At 41.5% G+C, this 21,640-nt stretch overlaps 6 protein-coding genes across 8 annotated transcripts in view; 2 read left to right on the top strand and 4 right to left on the bottom strand.

Annotated features, from left to right (window-relative positions):
- The window catches only part of pms1 (PMS1 homolog 1, mismatch repair system component), a 22,845-nt gene extending 21,084 nt beyond the window's left edge, over window positions 1-1,761 (bottom strand). The window contains exons 1-2 of the mRNA XM_034884971.1: window positions 1,671-1,761; window positions 231-374 (exon numbers count right to left, since the gene is read on the bottom strand). Of these exons, the coding sequence (XP_034740862.1) occupies window positions 231-362 (132 nt within the window). The 5' untranslated portion in view covers window positions 363-374; window positions 1,671-1,761. The remainder of the gene's footprint in view (window positions 1-230; window positions 375-1,670) is intronic.
- A 176-nt stretch (window positions 1,762-1,937) lies between these two features.
- On the top strand, window positions 1,938-8,600 carry ormdl1 (ORMDL sphingolipid biosynthesis regulator 1). Its single transcript, XM_034884978.1, has 4 exons — window positions 1,938-2,176; window positions 4,709-4,888; window positions 7,926-8,077; window positions 8,326-8,600. The coding sequence occupies exons 2-4, from the start codon at window positions 4,715-4,717 to the stop codon at window positions 8,459-8,461; spliced, it is 462 nt and encodes a 153-aa protein (XP_034740869.1). The 5' UTR covers window positions 1,938-2,176; window positions 4,709-4,714; the 3' UTR covers window positions 8,462-8,600.
- Window positions 8,601-9,825: 1,225 nt separating this feature from the next.
- On the bottom strand, window positions 9,826-17,817 carry adat3 (adenosine deaminase tRNA specific 3). Of its 2 annotated transcripts, none has more exons than XM_034884972.1 (2): window positions 17,724-17,817; window positions 9,826-11,159 (listed from the first exon to the last, which is right to left on the bottom strand). In XM_034884972.1, exons 1-2 carry the CDS (start codon window positions 17,760-17,762, stop codon window positions 10,083-10,085), a joined length of 1,116 nt encoding a protein of 371 aa, XP_034740863.1. In that variant the 5' UTR covers window positions 17,763-17,817; the 3' UTR covers window positions 9,826-10,082. The 2 variants fall into 2 exon arrangements, with proteins under 2 accessions (XP_034740863.1, XP_034740864.1); XM_034884973.1 differs by lacking the exon at window positions 17,724-17,817 and adding an exon at window positions 13,684-13,777.
- On the bottom strand, window positions 11,192-13,768 carry alkbh6 (alkB homolog 6). Of its 2 annotated transcripts, none has more exons than XM_034884976.1 (2): window positions 13,684-13,768; window positions 11,192-12,581 (listed from the first exon to the last, which is right to left on the bottom strand). In XM_034884976.1, the coding sequence occupies exon 2, from the start codon at window positions 12,574-12,576 to the stop codon at window positions 11,872-11,874; it is 705 nt and encodes a 234-aa protein (XP_034740867.1). In that variant the 5' UTR covers window positions 12,577-12,581; window positions 13,684-13,768; the 3' UTR covers window positions 11,192-11,871. The 2 variants fall into 2 exon arrangements, with proteins under 2 accessions (XP_034740867.1, XP_034740868.1); XM_034884977.1 differs by lacking the exon at window positions 13,684-13,768 and adding an exon at window positions 13,061-13,150.
- osgepl1 (O-sialoglycoprotein endopeptidase-like 1) lies at window positions 13,944-17,951 on the top strand. The gene is made up of 7 exons (XM_034884975.1): window positions 13,944-14,427; window positions 14,893-15,280; window positions 15,941-16,145; window positions 16,428-16,576; window positions 17,346-17,476; window positions 17,580-17,651; window positions 17,742-17,951. Exons 1-7 carry the CDS (start codon window positions 14,216-14,218, stop codon window positions 17,824-17,826), a joined length of 1,242 nt encoding a protein of 413 aa, XP_034740866.1. The 5' UTR covers window positions 13,944-14,215; the 3' UTR covers window positions 17,827-17,951.
- A 1,784-nt stretch (window positions 17,952-19,735) lies between these two features.
- fkbp7 (FKBP prolyl isomerase 7) overlaps window positions 19,736-21,640 on the bottom strand; it is a 5,404-nt gene continuing 3,499 nt past the window's right edge. Inside the window, exons 4-5 of the mRNA XM_034886179.1 lie at window positions 20,579-21,100; window positions 19,736-20,248 (exon numbers count right to left, since the gene is read on the bottom strand). Coding sequence (XP_034742070.1) covers window positions 20,939-21,100 — 162 coding nt within the window. The 3' untranslated portion in view covers window positions 19,736-20,248; window positions 20,579-20,938. The remainder of the gene's footprint in view (window positions 20,249-20,578; window positions 21,101-21,640) is intronic.

The following is a 21,640-nucleotide window of genomic DNA, read 5'->3' as shown; positions in this document are numbered from 1 at the left end:
ATATAGTTAAGTCCTGGGATGCTAAATTAAGCAGATATAGTCTCATGCATATAAGAGGCATCCACTCCTGTATGGCTAAAGCCTAATAATGCCATCCATAGTGTTCAGTGTATAGCTTTATTGAGACAAATCCCCCTATAGACAATTCCACTTATCATTTACTAATCAATCATATATATATATATTTTTTAATTCTCCTTGTTCTAACGTCTGGTATTCAGACACTGTACCAGTTTAACGTCAACGCTCGAAGCCCCAGCATCCAGGGAATTCTCCATCAGCTCTTTCACGACGTTCACCACGGATGTGATGACCTGGGAGCTGGAAAGCAGCCGCACGGTATCGGGAGGCAGCTGCTTCATGGTTAAAGGCACCTGTTGAAGAAAGGTCTGGTTTGAGTTTGGTACTTCTGAGTGTTGTTGAGTCACAACAGGAGCATGACGTGGGAGTGGAGCGTACCCTGAGAATGGATTTTAGGGACATCTGTGGCTTTACACATGACTAGACACACTTCCATGAACCAACATTTCATGTAGAAATGATAGAATAAAAATAGAAAGAAAACATAATTACACACATTGATGTCTCCTACTTAGGACTACACAAATACATTGATAATAAAAAGCAATTTAATACTACACATAGCTGTTAATGTCTTCACATGGGTCCAAAAGTGTCTCTAAACCCAATGGCTCTGCCCAAAAAGTCTGTTTCATTCATGTTAGGCATGGGGCATGAGGGCAAGCCTGTGATGTGAACAATGCAGTTAGAAGGGGACTTTTTTTTAGCATTCACAGCATAACTTCATTAATAATGAATTATCATTCATAATTAATAATTAATAATCAAGCTTACTAATAATGCAACTGGACAATAATACACATGTGTTTGTCTCACATAATAATTTAAGGCTATGCTTCCTATTATTGTTAATTAGACTTAGAATTTATAAAGAGAAGTCTAAGTCTAATTGACAATAATAGGAAGTATAGCCTGGAATTCTTATGTGAGGCAAACAGATGTGTATTATGTGTATTATTGTCCAGGTGCATTAATTACTAAGCTTGATCTTGATTGAAACGGAGATTTAAAGTTTGTTTTGGGATTTCAAAACAATTCTTTATGGCCAAAAAATATTGATTTGTTGCTGTTGATCATAGGAAAATATGATTTTAATTTTACAAATAAGAGCTTCCAGTTAGAATAACCTCTTAAATGTCAGGTCACTGACGAATCCCTTTATAGATGCTTTATCTTACACATTTCCTATTATAATTAATATTAGTAATATTAGATTAAAGCGCACGTTATAGTCACCATAACGTTATAACGCTACACAACTGTTAACCCTATTAAGAGGGACAGGCAGCACAAATGCTAGTTTTTACTGCTAGATGAAACATTTAAGTTATCTTCTCTCAGTCAAGACACAATTTAGACTATTTTATACAATAGATAAACGTCGTGTCACGCGGGATACCTTAATAAAACAGCTGAAAGTCGCTTTATTGTAACTGGTACCGTTAGCTAGGAGCTGAGGTGCTAACTCGTTAGCTTACAAGTAAAACCCACATTCCGAATACATTTACAGTAAGTGGCGACATTAAAAGTTCATATTACGACTAAAAGTAACGTTAATAAATAGATAAATAAGCAGATTATATACTGACTTGGTTGAGTCCTTAATTTCGACTGCAGCAGACCGCGAGCCCAATCACAAACAACCACGGACAGTTGTAAACAACAGACCCACGAGCCACACGCCGGAAATGAACTGTTTCCCGCCCCCTTCCTTACACTTTGATTGGTTAAAAGTGACAAGAGGGCGGGCTCAGTAAACCCAGCTAATATTCTACCCTGAGGACAAACTTGCAGGTACAACCTTTGTCAGGCTGGTTTGATAGGATTGGCATACGTAACACAATCACCCTCTAAGTGAGCCTAACTTTAACCTTGACTAATCCATTTACAACCAATCTAAAACTTAACATAAACGCAGGGCTTCCGTACCTCGGTGTCCTTCGAAAACCACGACTACTTCCGGTCTGGTCGGTCCACGACGTGTGTTATGCGCATGCGTCAGCACTGAACAGCAAAGACACATCAACAAGGAGATACACCATTTCTCTCCATAGCAATTTGTTTCTATAAACACCTCCACTGCTCGCTACTACCTGTAAGTGTGCACTTATTGTCTGTCTGGGTGTTTAATGTTTAAATCTTAACCACCAAACGTTTCTAACTGTTTCTCATTACCGTAATTACGCTGAAAAACTTAGTTTTGAATAGTGGTGGTTTGGTCCGGGCTATGTGCTGGAGACGAAACCATGTCCAGGGCAAGGGACGTCTCGTATTTATACATAACTAACCTAACGTTACTTGACAAAACAAAGTACAGATATCATCAGTTAATTAAGTCACTGGTTAGTATAATCAGTTTGTTTTATGTAATTGTTAAACTAAAGGTATTTAGACAGTCGTACAGTTTGCAGTTGCTATGGAATAGACTGATAGTGGTTTAGCACCAAAGCTTGTAATATTTGTATGCAACTTTAGTCAAATCTTAGATTTATTTATTTAATTTTAGTCAAATCTTGTCTCGTGATACTCTCCAGTTGTCCATCACTCCCATCGGTGCAGATACAAGTAATTGGCATTGTCATCAGTTTAGTTATCAGCCCAAATGTATCAACGTTGAATGTCTTGTCTGATATGAGCTCCATTACCCCATAATGTTAAGATAGCACACACATGTTACACTGTGGTAATTAAGGACAGTCCTTTGGCTAAATGTTGGGGCTTGTGTAATGTTAATGTTAATTTATTTATAGTCTTTATTGATCCCCTATGAGGAAATTGCAATTTACACTCTGTTGTTATTACACACACTACACACAGGCTTGAACTACACACACATGCTCAGGTCCCATATATGCACTAATGGAGAGATGTCAGAGCAGGGGGGGGGGGGGGGCTGCCGGTGCTGGACCAGCGCCCTGAGCGGTTGTGGGTTTGGTGCCTTGCTCAAGAGCACCTTGGCAGTGCTACCGCACTCCGTATTTTGGCCTGAACGAGGACTTGAACCAGCGACCTTCTGGTTCCCAACCAACTCCCCACAGACTGAGCTACTGCCCCCCCCCCCCCCCCAAGACATTAAGATATATTCTCTTCATTCACAGCCAGATGTCAAAACGTAATCTTAAAATCTAACGTAATCTAACGTAATCTTAAAAAATAATTCCATGTAACCGGCCTGGTTGGGAAAGTGAAAGAAATTCATCATCGCCTTTAACGACTTGAAACTGAAGCTCTGTTTGTTTTTTTTCCTCCAGTGTGACAGCGTAAAGCGAGCCAGAGGGTGAAGTTCAATGAGATTGCACAAGTTTTTTGTTTTGTTATCACATTTAGACATTTAGACACATAAGACTTGCATGGAGGGCGTCTATATTGGCAATCGTTGCTCCTTCAAATAAAACTTGTAAATTATGTATTTCTGTTGCCCTCTGCATGTTTCTACATCTCTGTATATTGATATTTTCAGGGCTCCTTATAATAGTTGCACGATTGCGGGATTTAGAGCTTAAATAACAGGTTTAGTTCTTATGTCAAGGTCTGATTATTGGATAATGCCACAACCATTGATTGATCTAACATTTTAAACCTTTTAAGTACCTGCAAAAGGACACAAATGGCTTTTAGCACAGCAACAAAGTCCATGTTTGTTTTGGAGCCTGTTGATGAGCAAGGCAGCCGATGCAGAAACCTTTTTAATTACCATTAAAGGGGAACTTCTTGCAATAGATAATGGGGGGAAAGGAAAGATAAAAGTAAAGTAAATAAGTGTGTAGGAGCCAACACTTTGTTGTTTATGTTCTCATTTATTGGTTATTGTGTTATGTGCTGATATTGGAGGTGGTGGCCGTTTAAATGACGGTTTGAGTCAAAGTGATATATTTGTTTGCTGCACCTGTGCACCTGGGTTATTTGGGCTTTGACGGAGAGGGACGGGGGGTGGAGCTGGGAGCGAACACTTTTGTTGACCGGAGTACTCACCAGTTAACAATGACATTAGGTAACAGCAGTGCTAAGTGTATTGTACATATGGAAGAAGAAGAAGAAGAAGAAAAATAAATCATTGCAATACGATCACGAGCGCGTCACATGTGAGCATCTCTCAGCGTTTAGTCCCTCGCGACAGGACTGCTTACAGCCGCAATAAAGTGTATAATAATATGTGAATATATAGATATATATATATATATATATATATATTGGTCATTATCCCCACATTGGTCCAACAGAGGAGCAGCTTCTCTAAGAGGCTCCAACAGTTTAAATGCCGCACGGACCGCTACAGGAAATCATTCCTACCACAGACAATAAAACTCTTCCACACGTCCTCCCTGTCATCACCATCTGGCTGCTAGATGACACTCTGAGACACCACCATAGGGCAATAAGGGCAACCGGCCCGATTGGTTCATTTACATTTTAGCATACTTAAACAGTTGCACATTTAGTTTTTCCCATCTTGTATATATTTAAATATTTATTCTTATATTCTTATATTTTGTTATTGTTGTTATTATTATTATTATTATTTCATGTATATTGTATGTATGTATGTATATTTTGTGCGCTGCTGTAACACTGTAATTTCCCATTTTTTGGGATCAATAAATATCTATCTATATATTTTCTGTTTCAGACCAGAATGAACGTGGGCGTGGCACACAGCGAGGTGAACCCTAATACGCGGGTCATGAACAGTCGGGGGATCTGGCTGACGTACGCGCTGGGTGTGGGAATACTTCACATCGTGCTGTTGAGCATCCCCTTCTTCAGCGTGCCCGTGGTGTGGACTCTCACCAACGTCATACACAACTTTGTGAGTCCCATTCTCGCACTGTCGCTGCTGCTCACCACGCCAAACCAGCCCGGTCTAGGACTAGGTCGGCTCGGGTCATTCACTGTCAAATCTCTCTCCAAAAACAATCAACCCGTTTGCTTTAAGGGTGTTTTAGATAACGATTTGAAAACTAGAGTCAGTTGTAGCCTCTCAAGCGTCAAGAGTTGTCTTCCCGTTAAAATTGAAAATCAACCCTTTTGTTAAGGCTTTTAACCCTTGGTGTTGTCCTCGAGTCAAATTGACCCGTTTCAAAATGTTTTACATCAGAAATATGGATTTCTTTCAACCAAATTGCCCACAAATAACATGGAGGGTTCCATACAACGTTCTTCAGGTAGAATTAATGATTACGGTACTTTCACTGAATTTATGGGGTGTTTTATTTAATCTGGTAGCATTTTTATTCTTTTTTTCTTTTTTTTTAATGGTTTCCAAACAGTATGGGGACTAAACTTTGACATCTACCCCCCTGAGATCCACTCACCATCGCCTGATCTTAACTATTAAACAAAATAATTAATAATTTCTCATTGTAACTAAAAACGTATGTATAATTTGACATAAATGAGGTTTGTTGACCATGAATTCCCAGAATAAGTGTAAAACCTGTTATTAAACCAGCTCAGGTTTTGAAAAAAGCGCCAACATCTGGAAAAAGTGAGAAATAAATCAGAAAAAGCGACAAAAACATTAGAAAAGCACAATAAAAATATTCATTTTCAATTTTGACCTGGAAGGACGAGTTCATGGTTAACGGGAAGACAACACGAGGGTTAATAAATGTTTAAGTTTTATTTTTTTCCTTTCTTTTGACGCTTTTTTTACCAATGTTTGCCACTACGTAACACTGACTTATTAACTTTAGTTTTACACTTGTTGTAGGAATTTATGGTCAATAAACCTCATTTATAGGAAATTATACCTAATGTTTGAGTTAGAAAAGCAGAAATTAGGAATTATTGAGACTAAAATTAAAGGAATGGATGTTGATGATAATCACAGACTGGAATATGTCAACTTTTACTCAATACTATTTCAAAAACACTTCGATTTCCCCCCGCAAATGCTATAAAAATTGAATAAGACGCCCCAAAATTAGTGAAAGTAGTAGAATGTTATTTTGGGTTATTACAACTGGATTGTTAAAAAGAACCTTGGTACAGGAAAACGGACCCGAGGACAACATGAGGGTTAGAGAGTGCTCTGTTTTGGGGAGACGACCTAACGCGTGGCCCATTAAGATTACTTTCCCACTCCACATGTCTAATCTTCCATTGTTACATGTCTGTGCACCAAACTAATCTCACATTTACATGGCTGGCCTCAAAGGAAGAAACAAACCTGATGTGTGTGACATCATCGAGTAGTGCAAGCTGAGAGCCGTTTACACGGGTTGTGTATCACAGACAGTACGGACGGCTATTAACAGACATGGCCACGGTCCACTCAGGGCTGTTGTTTTCCACACAATGCAACCTGCAGGGGGCTGACTAATGCTTGGCTGCATGTCAGCATTTCAGTTGTATAACTTTCCCTCTGTAGTGCAGGTTTTCAATTTAAAGCTGCATTCTTATGTTTTGACATAGAGGCGTGTAAGTGGAAACGAGGGGCATGCCCAAGAAGGCTAACTTAGCAATAACTCGGCATCATCCCCTGCTTTGTTGTTGTCTATATAACGTGTTTCTATCAAGGGCCAAGCACCAGGCGTGTGTGTGTGTGTGTGTGTGTGTGTGTGTGTGTGTGTGTGTGTGTGTGTGTGTGTGTGTGTGTGTGTGTGTGTGTGTGTGTGTGTGTGTGTGTGTGTGTGTGTGTGTGTGTGTGTGTGTGTGTGTGTGTGTGTGTGTGTGTGTGTGTGTGTGTGTGTGTGTGTGTGTGTGTGTCCTCACTAGTTTGTCATTAAAGTTAAGTTTTCAGGGTTTATACGTTTTAAGTTATGTAATTTGAAAAATGTAAATTCTAGGTCTGTCTGGAACGGTTTTGGAAATAAAAAGACCCAGAAAGTTTTGGAAAAAGTTTTTTAACAAAGCATAATGTGTGATTAATAAAAAAAATCTTTTGATAAAAAATGTATTTCACGCGGGTGAAAAATGTATTTCACGTCGTCCTAACAGTCTGTTCTGGGCGCGATATTAAGAATTCAACATACGTTGTCATTCATTTTATTGCTAAACTTCTGAGGATAAACGTCAACACAGATTTTTATTCTTATTCTATATTGTCGACTGAGATTTTCAGGAATACACAGTCATGGAAATTTGCTGAAAAGTACTGGTTAAAACCGGTATGAACCCTGAGTTTTGTACAGTTAGAAGCTTGACGTTGTGGGCGCCCAGGTAGCACAGCTGGTAGAGAGGGCGCCCACATACAGAGGCTTACCCCTCAACGCAGTGGTCCCGGGTTCGGCTCCGAACTGCGGCCCTTTGCTGCAGGTCATTCCCCCTCTCTCTCCCCCCTTTCATCTATCCTGTCAAAAATAAAGGTCTAAACTGCACAACAACAACAAAAAGCTTGACATTGCTCAGTTGGTAAAGTGGGCGCCCATGTATAGAGGCTCCTCAACGCGGCGGGCCAGGGTTCGACGCCGACCTGCAGCTCTATACTGCAGGTCATTCTCCATCTGAGTGAGAACGCTATCTGTTACATACAGAAAGCGGGAATAGGTGCAGAGTCTCATATGCAGCGCATTCTCAAAAAAAAGGGGTGTATGATATTGTGTGAAAAGAGATTGTAAAAAATCTGAACTGATGTCTGTCTTTCATCTGTCTTGTCAAAAATAAAGGTCCAAACTACCCCAAAAAAATTATAAAAAAAAGAAGCTTGACATTGTATTTGTATAAAAAACATATCTCTGAACCAGCCCTAGAAAAATGGCCTTACTACTCCTTTTACATGTTAATTTCCATACATCGTGAACACTATTCAATACATAAAATAAGTTATTAAAAACAGGATATTGGTCTTGTTGTTTCCAGACTGCGAGCACTGCCCTTCCAGCTGTGTTTTTATGTCTCTACAGGGAATGTATGTCTTTATGCATGCAGTGAAGGGGACACCGTTCGAGACCCCGGACCAAGGAAAAGCCAGACTCCTTACACACTGGGAACAGCTTGACTACGGCGTGCAGTTCACTTCATCTAGAAAGTTCTTCACCATCTCCCCAATCATCCTGTAAGTATCAGAGATCACGTGATTCGGTCTTTACGCTGATTTAGACGTAGAGATAGGGAACATATGATACCATCAGACATATAAAAGACAGTATTCCATCATTATCTCTAAAACGGTTGATCACGACCACAATATTAAATGTCTGTGGAAACTCACATTTGTAGGAATTTGTAGATAATTGTTCTGCACACTGTTGTTTTCTCTTGTTTTTTTAATGTTTTGGGGGTTTGGTCTGTTGTTCTCCACAGATACTTCCTGGCAAGTTTCTACACAAAGTACGACACCACACACTTCGTCATAAACACTGCCTCACTTCTGAGCGTCCTGATCCCCAAGCTGCCACAACTACACCGAGTCAGAATCTTCGGCATCAACAAGTATTAAAGTAATTGTAAATATTGTTTCGTAGCAACAGAAGTCAACTCCTGTGTAGTCGATGTGTGCGTGTGCTAGGTCGTACAGTTTGTGTAAACGTCGCTGTTGACGTTTAGATATGTCAGGTTTACGATGAAATGTTAAAAAATGAAGCAGGAGTAGGTTTGTAGACGACAGGAGGCCGTATGCATTACTAACTTAAGTGGATATTTAATGATGTATGTTTGGCCTGCATGGACCTGGGCTGGCCCGGGCATCAGTGACGCTTTGGGATGAGTTGGTTTATTCTTTGCCCTTCAACTCCCACGGCAACACAAATTGTGAGTACGAGTCCCAAATGTATTTGTTCAGAGACGTTTACTTCCTGAGGGTCGGGGCCTGTGGCTCGTTGTTTATTGGCACACTCTCACGTGTTCACGCCGAGTGAAGAAAGGAATCCTAATTCTCTTTATTACTCTTTATTTGCACGATTTCCTCCGTATGTGAATCATTTCTTCATTTGTAACTCAATCAAAACAGGGCCGACTTTTGTTCATTGTACAGTTTTTTTGTGTGAATGTTACGTCCTGTATGCTAAAGATAAAGTCCCGCGTGTAGAAGTGAGACTTCTCTTGTTGTGTGGTTCAGTGTTTACTGAGGACGGTCTACAGTAGCTCTGGGATCAGGGGCTCTCTTTAGATTTAGACTTTTTGGCAATCATCAAGGCAGCTAGTCCTGCTCGGTTTGCCCACATCTCTCGAGAGTTCCTATCCTTAATCTTATTAAAATGTTTGTGCCCTCGAAGTGTTTCATCTCTAATGGTTTTCCTTTGCATGTTTCCCAGTAATTATAGAATATCAGGACTGTAATGTAACTGTTGGGTACCTGCCACAAAGGAAAAGTCTGTCTATTCAGGATTCTCTCCGATCATCAGAGGATTTCACACAAGATTTTCTTTGAGAAAACCATATTTGACCTGAGAAGCAACGCTGATAATCCTCGGCTAACAACATATATAACCCATCCCCAGTATAATAGATGCATGATAGTGTTGCAGCAGACTGCACAGGAAGAACAAAACAAAACAAAAGCACATCTGATAAATTAACCACATAAATAATACAATGTAGTTTAAAAACTAATTTTTACTGTCAAGTGTCCACATGGGGAAAAAATGCCTTTAAATCTTGAAACATCTTCACTATTTAATATTTGTTGTTGTACAGCCAGAAGCTGAATTGTGACATAACAATGGTATGTTATTTTAGTTAGGACTGTAGGTTGTAACCGCTGCAGATGTGAAAACCTCAACAATACAAGTACAAAAACACGAAATACTGATGTTACCTCATCTGGACCTGGACACTGAGACTCTTACAAAAAGTAACTCCCTGCTAAATTAACCTTTACTGTGTGAATATCTAACCCAAAGTCAGGCTTCAGTGTCACCGACTTCTTCTTTAATCCTTCCAACGAGCCTAAAGAGAAGTCCGCACTATGGTGGAAGAAGCCTTCTTAGTTTTCATCTACACACACACACACTCTCAATACAACCATGGCCAAATGATTCAACAGTTTATTTAAAAGAAATTCTTCTATAACATAATTTATGTAAAAACTAAAATGCCCATTCATGTTTGATATTGACACATTATCTACTTTGCTGTAGACTTTCTCTTTTGATGTGGTCCCCCAGACCGTTAAGATCCTCACACTGCTTGCCCAGCACTCCTTTGTAAACCTCAAAGTGATGGTTCAGATCTTTCTGCGAGTGGATTTTATATCTGGTCCCCACAGCCCCGTCAGCAGAGGCAGCGCCGTAGAAGACCCGACCCATCCGGGAGTGGACCAGCGCCATGGCGCACATGACACAAGGTTCTCGGGTCACGTAAAGGTCGTACCCGGTGCAGATGTACGGCTGAGCGCTCCGCTCTGCACCAGGAACGCCCTGACAGGTGTCTGATGTAGGTGGGGTAGACCCGCAGGCAGGGTATCTGTCAAAAGAATAACATCCACCACCCTGGCTCTGAGCCACCAGGTCGATGCAGACCATGGCTGCATGATGAAGAGGATGGTCCCCTCTGCAGTCATGGCCTACCGCAACGATTCTCTCCGTCGCCGGGTCAACCACCACAGCCCCCACCGCCTCCATTCCCAACTCACTTCCTGCTTTGGCAGCTGTTAAAGCAGTCGTCATGTACATGTGCATCCTGGCCTTCTGAGGCGGACTGAAGAGCTCCCCTCTCAGGGCCACGGTCACCTGTTTGTCCTCGTGAAAGGACGTGGGCCAGTGTTTGCTCGCCCGCTCAAACTGGGGTCGGGTCAAGGGGGGGCGTGCAGGGACTTGAACCACAAAAGGCTCACCTAACCCATCACGTCTCAGTCCATCCGAGGGGAGCAGAGACTCGATGTTTGTCCCCTTCGTGTCTGGTGCGTCACTGACGAGGCACACGAGGACTTCCAGAGGATGAGGACTGTCCTTCTCCCTGACCGCCCGCACCCTCTTGATGTGCTGAAGCCCATTCAAGGGGTACAGGGTGCTCAGCTCCCGGAGGAGCCGCGACGTCTCTTTCTTGTCGACAATGGGCGCGGCAAACGCCTCGACCAGCTCGACGTCTCGCGACTGCTCATCTGACAGGACGGGATAAGCAACCCAGGAGTCGGACTCGGAGTCGCACACCGACCCTTTCCGGCGCTTCGTCTGTGGCTCCATTGTTTGGGCTTCCTCCTGTGAAATGTGATTTCACACCAAAGTCAGTGCACTTTTCAGGACAGAGCGCATGATGACAAAGCCTTTCAGCTGTGCTGGACAGAAACTACGCCTGCTCTACAGAATATAATATAACAACAGCTTTAGCCCAAAGAGAGCTTTGCGGCATTGTATTTCCAGGGATCAGCTGGCAGGTTGTGTCCCGACAGTCTGGGCAGGTTTGCCAACTCTAAACACGAGCAAGCTAACTTTGAAGATGTGACTCTGGTTAATAAAGTGAGGATTGCAAGGTGAGGAACGCATAGACAAAGCACAACCAATAATGATTAATATCCACTTTATGTATGTATAATGTAATTTACAATGTAATGTAACAAAATTAGTCAACAAAATAATAATTTATGGCACCATTCTTCCATATTTTATTTTACTCAAATCCCATGCTCGTTAAAATATTTAAGACATGACATTTAAACAATTTCTAGTTGTGACCCTGTGTGTATTGTAGTCTTTGGATGAAGTACAGGAAAGGTCCTACAGCAGTGAGATCACTTGAGGCAGCACAGATATATAACACACCTAGAAGTGATCCATCATAAACACATGTGAATAAAGCAGCCTGGAGGAGGCAGTCCCATTGATAGTATGCTTGATGGTGTCAGTGGTAAACACAGCATATAGTAGTTATTATTATTATTAATAATCTATCAAATCAACAGGCAGTCCTCCTTCATTTCCTCCCCAGTACAAGCCTCGTCTTCATAACTTTGGGCACATGTCGTATGGTCAGTGACACTCTGGTTCCTCGGGTCAGCGTCTCTCCCGGCACGGCCCCGGCAGCAGACCGGTTCACCACCTTGTCTGTCAGCGTGTCCTGGGCGCGGGGCCGGATGCCGTGGAGGAGACGCCGGTACGCGTCCTCCTGCAGGATGAGAAGACTGCGCGGCTTCACCAGCAGGGAGAAGACGAAGCGGTTCTCCTCCGTCTGCGGTGCATCCGCCTCCTGACTGCTGATGGGTGTGTAGAAGTCCAGTAAGGTGTGAGAGCCCAGACTGATGGTGGTGACGGTTGGGTGGTACAGAGGGCCGTCTTCATGAGGCATGATCCCTTCTCCTTGTCTGTACTCATTCACCAACACGTGGTTGGCTGTTTTCCCACTGAAAGCACCGAGAGAGGAGATCTTCTCACAGTACGTCTGCAGCCAGTCGGGAATGTTTTCTGCCAGCATGCCTCTGGGATGTGGGACCCCTCCCCAGTTCTGAAGCCGTCTGCCTGACAGCTGGGTCCACTTAGTTTTGGGGGATTTATACACCTGCTGTAGAAGGAAGGACTCCTCATCTTCTGATATGAAATCTGGGATGTAATGCACAGTTGGTGGGGCATCATGTACGACAAAGTGCTTCAAATCCTCCAAAATACAAGCTGGCCCTTCCATACGTCCTTTAGAAAAGTTGACATGAAATGCTAGTTAAAAAAATTAAAATTAAGAAACTAAAACACTAAGTCAACAGAATGCTAACGCTGCTAAAGCTAACCTTCCTGGTGGAGGCTAACAGGGAGTAACAAAGTACCACAACCATGTTTAATTACTACTTACGTATACTACTACAAAAACTGACTGGGAAATCTACCAGACGCGTCTAAAATGTGGATTCAAACGTACAGGTTAACTAATTAACGAGTTTATAATTAAATACAGCAAGTTGTGTTGATAGCATTAGCAACTTAGCAAGGGTTATCTCCCTCAAAACCTTTAGACACACACACACACACACACACACACACACACACACACACACACACACACACACACACACACACACACACACACACACACACACACACGAACTAAGCTGCAGACAGACCGTCAAACAGACTGTATGATACATTGAAAAATTAATTATGATAGATTCACTGACATGAAATGTGTAGATTACGTTACTGGTCTGTTCTTCTGCAGTTTAAAGCCAGACTGAGACACAAAAATCCTAAACGGTAAAATCCCGTACAAATGAACGTATCTGGTGCGTTTATGGTTGTGGTACTTCGGAACTTTTTACCGGTTAAACGAGTTTAACACATCCAAAATAAAGTTCTTTTGGTCGGAAAGATTACCAAAACGAGTGGCAATAATTTCTATTACTCCCTTAAATCTCCTTTTCTTGATGATACCGTGACATAACCGTTACAAAAGTAAGAATATGTTACGTGTTAATTCAGCTATACCAAACGTAATATTAATAAGATGTCTTCATACAACACTGACTGTTTCAGGAAAGGTATTAACAATCTGCCAACTTTACCAACAACACAATACTTTCTTGTTCCTGAGTTATTGTGCGGCTTTTATCAGAAGTTTCGCATTTCCGGACGTACTAACGTTACCCGTGAAGGCAACACAGCTCAATAACGTCACAAGGAAAAGACTAATTTAAAATACTGAAAAAGCGCCATGTTTGTAACACACAGTCGCGCGCCCCGACCCACAGGAACCTACAAACGGACACATTTGACATTTTACGTGACACCAAATCAACTTTACCTCTTTCAACATCAAAATTATGATGAAAATACCGTTCGGTCCGAAGGAAGCCGAGTCATCCGCTCGACTCGTGCACATGCTTGTGCAGCTGACTAAAATGTCCCCAAACAAAAAGCATCTACTTTTTAGACCCATGCTTTATTTTCCAAACCATTTTTTTTAAATTATTTGCTATTTAAACGTATGTGTTTAACAGATATAATTTGAATTATGTTTCTAATATTTGTTATTTTTTATGTCTTCATGCCTGTACTTGAAGGTCACAAACTTGCGGGTGCACGGAATTATTTACATGTGACACAGCCACAGGGCTAGAGCGAAACACTCATGCTACTCACTAATTTCTGCTCCTAACTCCATGGGCTTCGTGTATTTTACTTTTTTTTGGTTTGTTTCCCTGCAAACTAATGTGAAGCCGTTCCTATATTCGTCTCAGCTTCTTAATTTAAGAGTTTAAAATTCAATGGGAAATGAGTTGAGCTCACCCCCCAGATCCTAGGTTATTTTAACTCACAGTTGGCTAGTAGTAGTCATGAACATGTTCCCTACAAAAGTTACAATTCTGCACAGGCTGCTACGGTTTAGACACCCATGTTGGTCCTGTCCTTCACTTGGACGAGCCCCCTGCTCCAGACTGGTCCTGGGCATTGAGACCAGCTGTGACGACACAGGAGCTGCTGTGATGGACGAGACCGGTGGACTACTGGGAGAGTCTCTGCATTCCCAGAAACAAGTCCATCTGAGGTGGGTGGAGGGACATTTACTGCGTTTATCACTTTATTTACATTTACCAAATCTTTTTTTCTATTGGTAAGAGATGGCCCACCTACATTATGAGTGGTATAATTATTAACATACAGTAGTTATTTAAGTTGTTTACCCCCTAGTTTCTTATTTGCTATTTATCATGTCTGCTAGTAGGGAGGGGGGTTGGCTTGAGACGGGGGTAGCTACAGGGGTAGCTATACCAGTTTTGACTCACACATACACAGTTTTTGCATTGCTGTACCTGAAATGGAAATAAATGGACCAAAAATGGATTTTCCTTTCAGTCTACTGTGCGTTGAAATCCTCCCCTTGAGTTGGTAAGTTGGCTCTGGGAGGATGTTTAAGCCACTACAGTGGGTGTCAGAGCTGGGTTCAGTCAACAGGGTCATTGCTTTAGGGCTTTTGCTGTTGACATATGTCCTTCCCTCCTGCCTGCTGCAGGACAGGTGGCATCATCCCCACCGTGGCACAGCAGCTCCACAGAGACAACATAGAGCGCGTGGTCCAGGAGGCTTTGGAGAGGAGCGGCACGGACCCGAGCCGGCTCTCCGCTGTGGCCACCACCGTGAAGCCCGGCTTGGGCCTGAGCTTGGGGGTCGGTCTGGAGTTCAGCCAGAGGTTCGTGAGGCAGCACAACTTGCCCTTCATCCCCATCCACCACATGGAAGCCCACGCCCTGACCGTCAGGATGCTTCAACCTGTGGCCTTCCCCTTCCTGGTCCTGCTCGTGTCTGGGGGTCACTCGCTTCTCGCCGTGGCCCGAGGAGTCGACGACTTCCTGCTTCTGGGTCACACTTTGGATGAAGCTCCGGGGGACACACTGGATAAAGTACGGTCTTAAGTTAACTCTAAAACATAAGTGCTGTTAGTGGTCATGATAGATAGACAGATAGATGGATAGAGTGATAGATAGATAGATAGATAGATAGATAGATAGATAGATAGATAGATAGATAGATAGATAGATAGATAGATAGATTATTATTGATCCCAAGAAAAATGGGAAATTCCGGTGTTCCAGCAGCAAAATCAGTCACAAAGCACAAAATATAAATATAAATGAAATACTAGGAAAAATATACATACATACATACATACATACATACAATATACATGAAATAACAATATGAATAAAGTAAAAAAGAACAAATATTTGAATATTGTACAGCCAGGATGGGGAAACCAAAATGTGCAACTGCTTAAATGATATGCTAAAATGTTAAAATGTATGCTAGATGTAAATAAACCGATTGTGCAGGTTGCATTAGTGCAGTAGTGTGGTGTCCAAAAGTCTCATCTAGCACCCAGAGATGACGTGTTAAAAAGTGTTATTCCTTGTGGTTTGAATGATTTTCTGTAACATTCAATTACATTTTATTCATAGTATCAATTCACAACTAGAGTTATCTCTAGACACTTTACAGATAGAGCATGATGTTCAACATCTGAATCCAAGCAAATTCAATATTGTCTTTTTGTGGATTCTCAGGTGGCGAGACGTTTGTCCCTCATAGAGCACCCACAGTGCTCCACGCTAAGTGGAGGACAAGCTATAGAGCTTCTAGCGAAGGATGGCGACAGGACGAGGTTTCCTCTCAGGACACCCATGGGACAAACGTACGACTGCTGCTTTTCTTTCGCTGGGCTACGGAATCAAGTTAACATGTTGATAGTGAAAGAAGAAGCAGAGGAAGGTAAGAGGACACGCACAAGGTCTCCCAAATGACAACCATAACCCAAGATGTGTAGACAATTTTTACAGTTTGACTCGTCCAATACGTGTGTAACTCAAATTCATCTGTGTTCATCAAGTACACTCCCCATCATACACACATACTGTATATTTATTATCACCACTGGTTTATTGCATAAATTGAAGGCACTGCCGGATTACATTTCCCTGAAATTGTATTTTTACATGATTTCACGCAACAAATGAATTGTCTTGAATTGTAGCTTTTCGTCTCCCGCTGTAGGAATCGAACCCGGGACGCTGTTATCGTGCGTGAAGGACATCGCAGCCGCCACGCAGCACACGGTGGCCTCTCATCTGGCAAAGCGCACACATCGAGCCATCTTGTTCTGCAAGGCCACCGGCCTGCTGCCATCGGGCGCTCCCACCTTGGTGAGTGCCTTACTTCCCTTTGTATTTTATTTAAATGCATGCGTTGACTTAATTAGAACACTGTAACAACAATGCCGATGTCTAGAGTTGCAGTGATTGGGTGCTTTTTGTAGAAGATGTAAAAGACATTTTACCCATACACATTTCTTTTTCCTTAATTAGAAGGTTGCTTACAGGAATATGGACACTGATACTGGAGTTATACTGATCTTATTTCACTTGTGCTCGACAGCATGCTGTACATTAACACATTCTGTGTTCAATAATAAAAAAAGTACATCAAAATCGTACCTTTTGTAAAAGGTGTATAAATATTTTTTATATTTATCTTATGAATACTCACTAGTGCCTAAAACATGTTAATTTGCAGCTGAAAATAGTCCCCAACTAATATTTTACTCCGTTTGTTTGCTAGAAACTACATCGCACTGCCCAGCTGTTTTAGGAAGTTAAATATCCCCCCCCCCCTTTTTTTCTGGGATGTAGTGTATGTAATTTTTACTGTATTGTAATTTCCCTATAGGGGATCAATAAACAGATTAAAATAAATTAAATTAAAATATGCCCCCTAACAGATTTGAAGTTGAGAGCCACAGATGGCCACAGAGGTGTCACCAACCAACAAACACATCTAAAGGTTTTGGTCTTTTCATGGGATCTGAAGAAGAAGAAAAAGAAAACGATAGAAGAACACCAGCCCCATCCTTTAAATTTAGAGAAGACTGTGATAATAGATGTGAAGCCTTCATCCTGAACTCTTCTGTAACAGGTGCTGTCTGGAGGTGTTGCCAGCAATCAGTACATCCGCAAGGCTTTAACTCTCATCACCGACGCGACGGGGCTACGCCTGCTCTGTCCTCCAGCCAAACTCTGCACGGACAATGGAGTGATGATTGCATGGTGTGTATATTGACCTTGCTGTAAAGCTTTGACAGGGAATCCGATTGGATCCATCTGAGACAAACTTACTTATTTCTTCTTGTTTTGTTCTTTTTTAAACCAGGAACGGTGTTGAACGCCTGAGAGAAGGGAAAGGGATCCTGCGTCCATATGTGGATGTCAGCTACGAGCCAAAGTAGGTCCACACTAAACCAAGGATTTTATGTCGGATTTCAGTGTAAGATCCCTACTATAACCTTCAGCTCACCTTACTGGTGTGTTCCAGGGCCCGGCTGGGGGTTGACATGACAGCAGCGGTGAAGGCAGCAGCGATCAGGTTGCCCTCGGTCCGGATGAAGATCCCCGACTGACACCCGGTTGGGTTTGTTCTGCACGGAAAAAAGTGTTTTGTCACTCCTATATTTTCCCTGGTCAGAGTATATACTGTGTATATAATGTACTGTATGTAGAAGCACATTAAACATCTATTTATTAATGAAGGTGTCTTTTACATCTTGATTTAAAAAGTACAAAATACAGAAAAACAACTCATTCTTCAAATGTCATCAAACTGAAATCTGTTTTATTTTTCTATAAATGGATTTTTTAAAAATAATAATACAGCCATAATTACAAAGAATTAGTTCAGCTTATTATACAGTATGTTGATGTCAAGACAATAAACTAGGGGTGATTGATTCATGTTCACCTCATGACAGCTTCCTTGTGTTGTGACGAGCAACTCGTCTTTAAATAAGACATGTCACATTAATGTTGGAGTATTTGAACATCTTGAGAGGCTGAAACTGATCCAGAACTTTGCTTCCTGTCCTATGATTCTTCCCACCCCCTCAGACCCCCTGATCCGGCCCCTCGTACATTTTGATCTGGCCTGCACATCAGTGTAGGTTCACAATATATTTCCGCTCACCAATTTCTTTTCATACATGTGACATTTATTCTATGATGGCTGAGGAACTTTTACAGACTTTTTTGGGGATTTATGTGAAAAAACAAAAAAAAAGACTAAATGAGGCATGCAATAATTTTGCAAACAAATAAATTAAACTAAGCATGTCTGTGTCTGGATAATGATTCTCATTTTCCAGCGTAGCCCTTGGGGAAGTTGTGTTTAACCCCCCCCCCCCGGCCGTAGATCATCTACTGCTGGTTTGCTAGTTACTCAAATCTCCACCAATAAGAACAGTGACATGCAGCTTTTTAAAGCTATGCTCGTAAACTGTGGAACATCCAATCCAGAGATATCAGAGGCAGGCCCCGTTGAAACTTCTAAACTGCATTTAAAGACATACGTAGATATCGCTGTAACCTTGCACCGCTTTTTACAACTAGTGTGCTTTATATGGAGTCCAACATGTTTTTAAAAGACTATCTGTCCCAGGTTTCTTCCTAAAAGGAAGTTTTTCCTCGCCACTGTAGCCCTGTTGCTTGCTCTGCAGGAAACTACTAGACCTGTTGGGTCCTTGTTAATTATAGAGTGTGGTCTTGACCTCCTCTATCTGTAAAGTGTCTTGAAATAACTCTAGTTATGAATTGATACTATAAATAAAATTGAATTGAATTGACTAAAACAACGCATGCATTGAGACTAAAAATGCGTTGGCCCCCCTTTCTACGCTTAGGGGAGACCGTGATAAGCCCGGTTTCAACAAACAGTGGCATGTTCCTTTAAGCTTCGTTGGCTCCTTTCTCCCAAACATGCAGGCACTTCCATTTGCTTGTATGTCACACAGAAAGCTGGGGTTTGCCACCTGAAAGCTAAGATCAGAGCGTGTTATATATACAGGTTATACAGCTATTGAAGATATTTACACCCCAGTAAATCCTGTCTAACCCTAGTACTGGAGATGTAACATTGTCATTGAGATGCAGACTTGCTGATGTTATTAGTTAAGCATCATCCTCTAGTGGTTACTTTATGTATGTGCACCTCAACACACAGAGGGGGGGGGGGGGGGGGGGGGGGGGGGGGGGGGGGGGGGGGGGTTGCTGATGACCAAATAAAATATTTTTATCCAAGACAAACAGAGAAAAAAACACTTACATATGAATGTCATGTCATGTGTCAGAGTTGGTCATCTATTCAGTGACTGAGCTGGGTCAGAAAGAGAAAGATTTACCTTCTCACGTCTGTCCTCTCGTACCACATCCTCCACCCACACTGCAAATTAAATGCAAATTCATCTCTCTATTTTGGTAAAAAATCCCATGAATCCATTGTTTCCACAACTGAGAGCAATCTGAATTACTGACATACTGTAGTTTTCCACATACACTATAATTTATTCATTGACTGTTCCTAAATACAATTGTTCAACTGGATTCAATGAAAACCCAGATTTTTACCACATAAAAATGTACACACAATTTGTAGACGTGCATTTTATCATCGATTTTATTCAAACTTCTCAATCATTTCCACATGTGCCGTCATTTATTTAAGCCTTGCTTGTATTGGACATCCTTTCCTGGAAGTAAAGAAGTATTTGCAGTCAATTTTTGAATATATCCACCTCCATCTATGGATCATACACTGGTGTGAGATGCAGATTAGAGGGCAGAAACATCACAGGGAGCTGGGACAGTTGAAGCTCCTCTCTGGAGTCTTGTTCCTCTCAAATCTTATTTAACATGGCAGTCAGGTTACAGTTTCAAAGACAAGGATTGTACAACATGTTGAAATGTGGTTTCTTTTTATGTGCTGCAAATTCAATCAATGTTTACCAAAAGACAAAAAATATAAAAATAGTTTAAATGCTTACATTTAGTAGCCTGTAAATCCAGACCCAAATCCGAAAGATTAAGGGTGAGGCATCGAGTAATGAAAAGTCGCCCATTTGAAAATCTCACTGCATGCAATTGGACAACACTACGACCAATCACAGCAACACACAGGGTGACGTATCCAGAGCTCCGTACGCTAGCTAGTCATCATCTGTTTAGCTCCCCTCTGGCCCCGCCCGCCTACATCAGATACACCAATGTGATTGGTGCAGCTCGGCTACAAGGGCGTAGTTAATGAGAAGGATTACTCGATGTCAGAGTAACTCGCTGAGAAATTTCAAGATGTGCTCTTGTGAGAAATCTGGATTTAAAGGGTACATTTAGTGGTATTTGCACAGGTGTTGGAGACCCGTTCGCATAGTTTAATACTTCTAAAATATGCGAGTTAAGTGGCTAGTTTGCTGGCTTGGAAAGATGTCTCCAAATACTTTAACGTTACTTACGTGACGTTACTACCTCCTTCAAAAAAAAGAAAAGGAAAAATCCAGCCCAGATCTTTTTTAACAGCTAGGGCTGAACTGGTTAAGACATCGTAATATTCACTGCTTTAACCTTTATATAGAAAAAAAAAAGAGCATCAGCATTATAAGAACATCGGAGGGTGGAGTCTTCCCTTCCCTCTCAAATTAATCAATGTACATAAAGTATAACAATTACCAAGATCCACTTCTTCCAACACTAGAGCTCATCATGTTCATATATGTTATACTCCTTGGCGCTGATCAGCCCGTCTTTATCGTGGTCGCTCTTACGGAATATATCAGCCATGATCTTCTCGTAGAAAGGGTCGTCGCGAGCCTTCCCGCCCTTCTCGTACTCCAGTTTCAAGTATTCTTTCACCTGGAAATGAAAGGAACATTGTTCACACTTCAGAATACATGAGACGTATTTCTTTCTTTCTTTCAGCTGTGAAAATCTAACTTTTTGTGACATATAATACAAATGTCTAATCTGTTATTTTATGCCTTTTAGAGATTTTTCCATCTTTTTTTGGCTTCTTTATGCTCATTAACTCAAGTTTTTACCTGGGATGCCCGAACTTTCAAGCCCCACTGTATATATATTAATGCTGTCAAACGATTGAAATATTTAATTGCATTAATGTCGTAGTTAATTTGCAATTGGTCGCACATTTGTATCTATTGTAAATGTCCCTTAATTTTTTTTTGTCCCATTATTTTTTCTCATTTTAATGCTCTTATCAACGTGGAAAAGTGGATCACTGGCATATAATCTACTGTAGTGTTCAGTTTCACAATGACGTTCTCACTTGGAGCAAATAATCTCACACACAACGTAACACTGTACATCACACAAGGTGGAAATAACACACACACACACACACACACACACACACACACACACACACACACACACACA

Source organism: Etheostoma cragini, chromosome 11, assembly GCF_013103735.1.
Source record: "Etheostoma cragini isolate CJK2018 chromosome 11, CSU_Ecrag_1.0, whole genome shotgun sequence".
Taxonomy (NCBI): domain Eukaryota; kingdom Metazoa; phylum Chordata; class Actinopteri; order Perciformes; family Percidae; genus Etheostoma; species Etheostoma cragini.
This window is presented reverse-complemented; position numbering and strand designations above follow the sequence as displayed.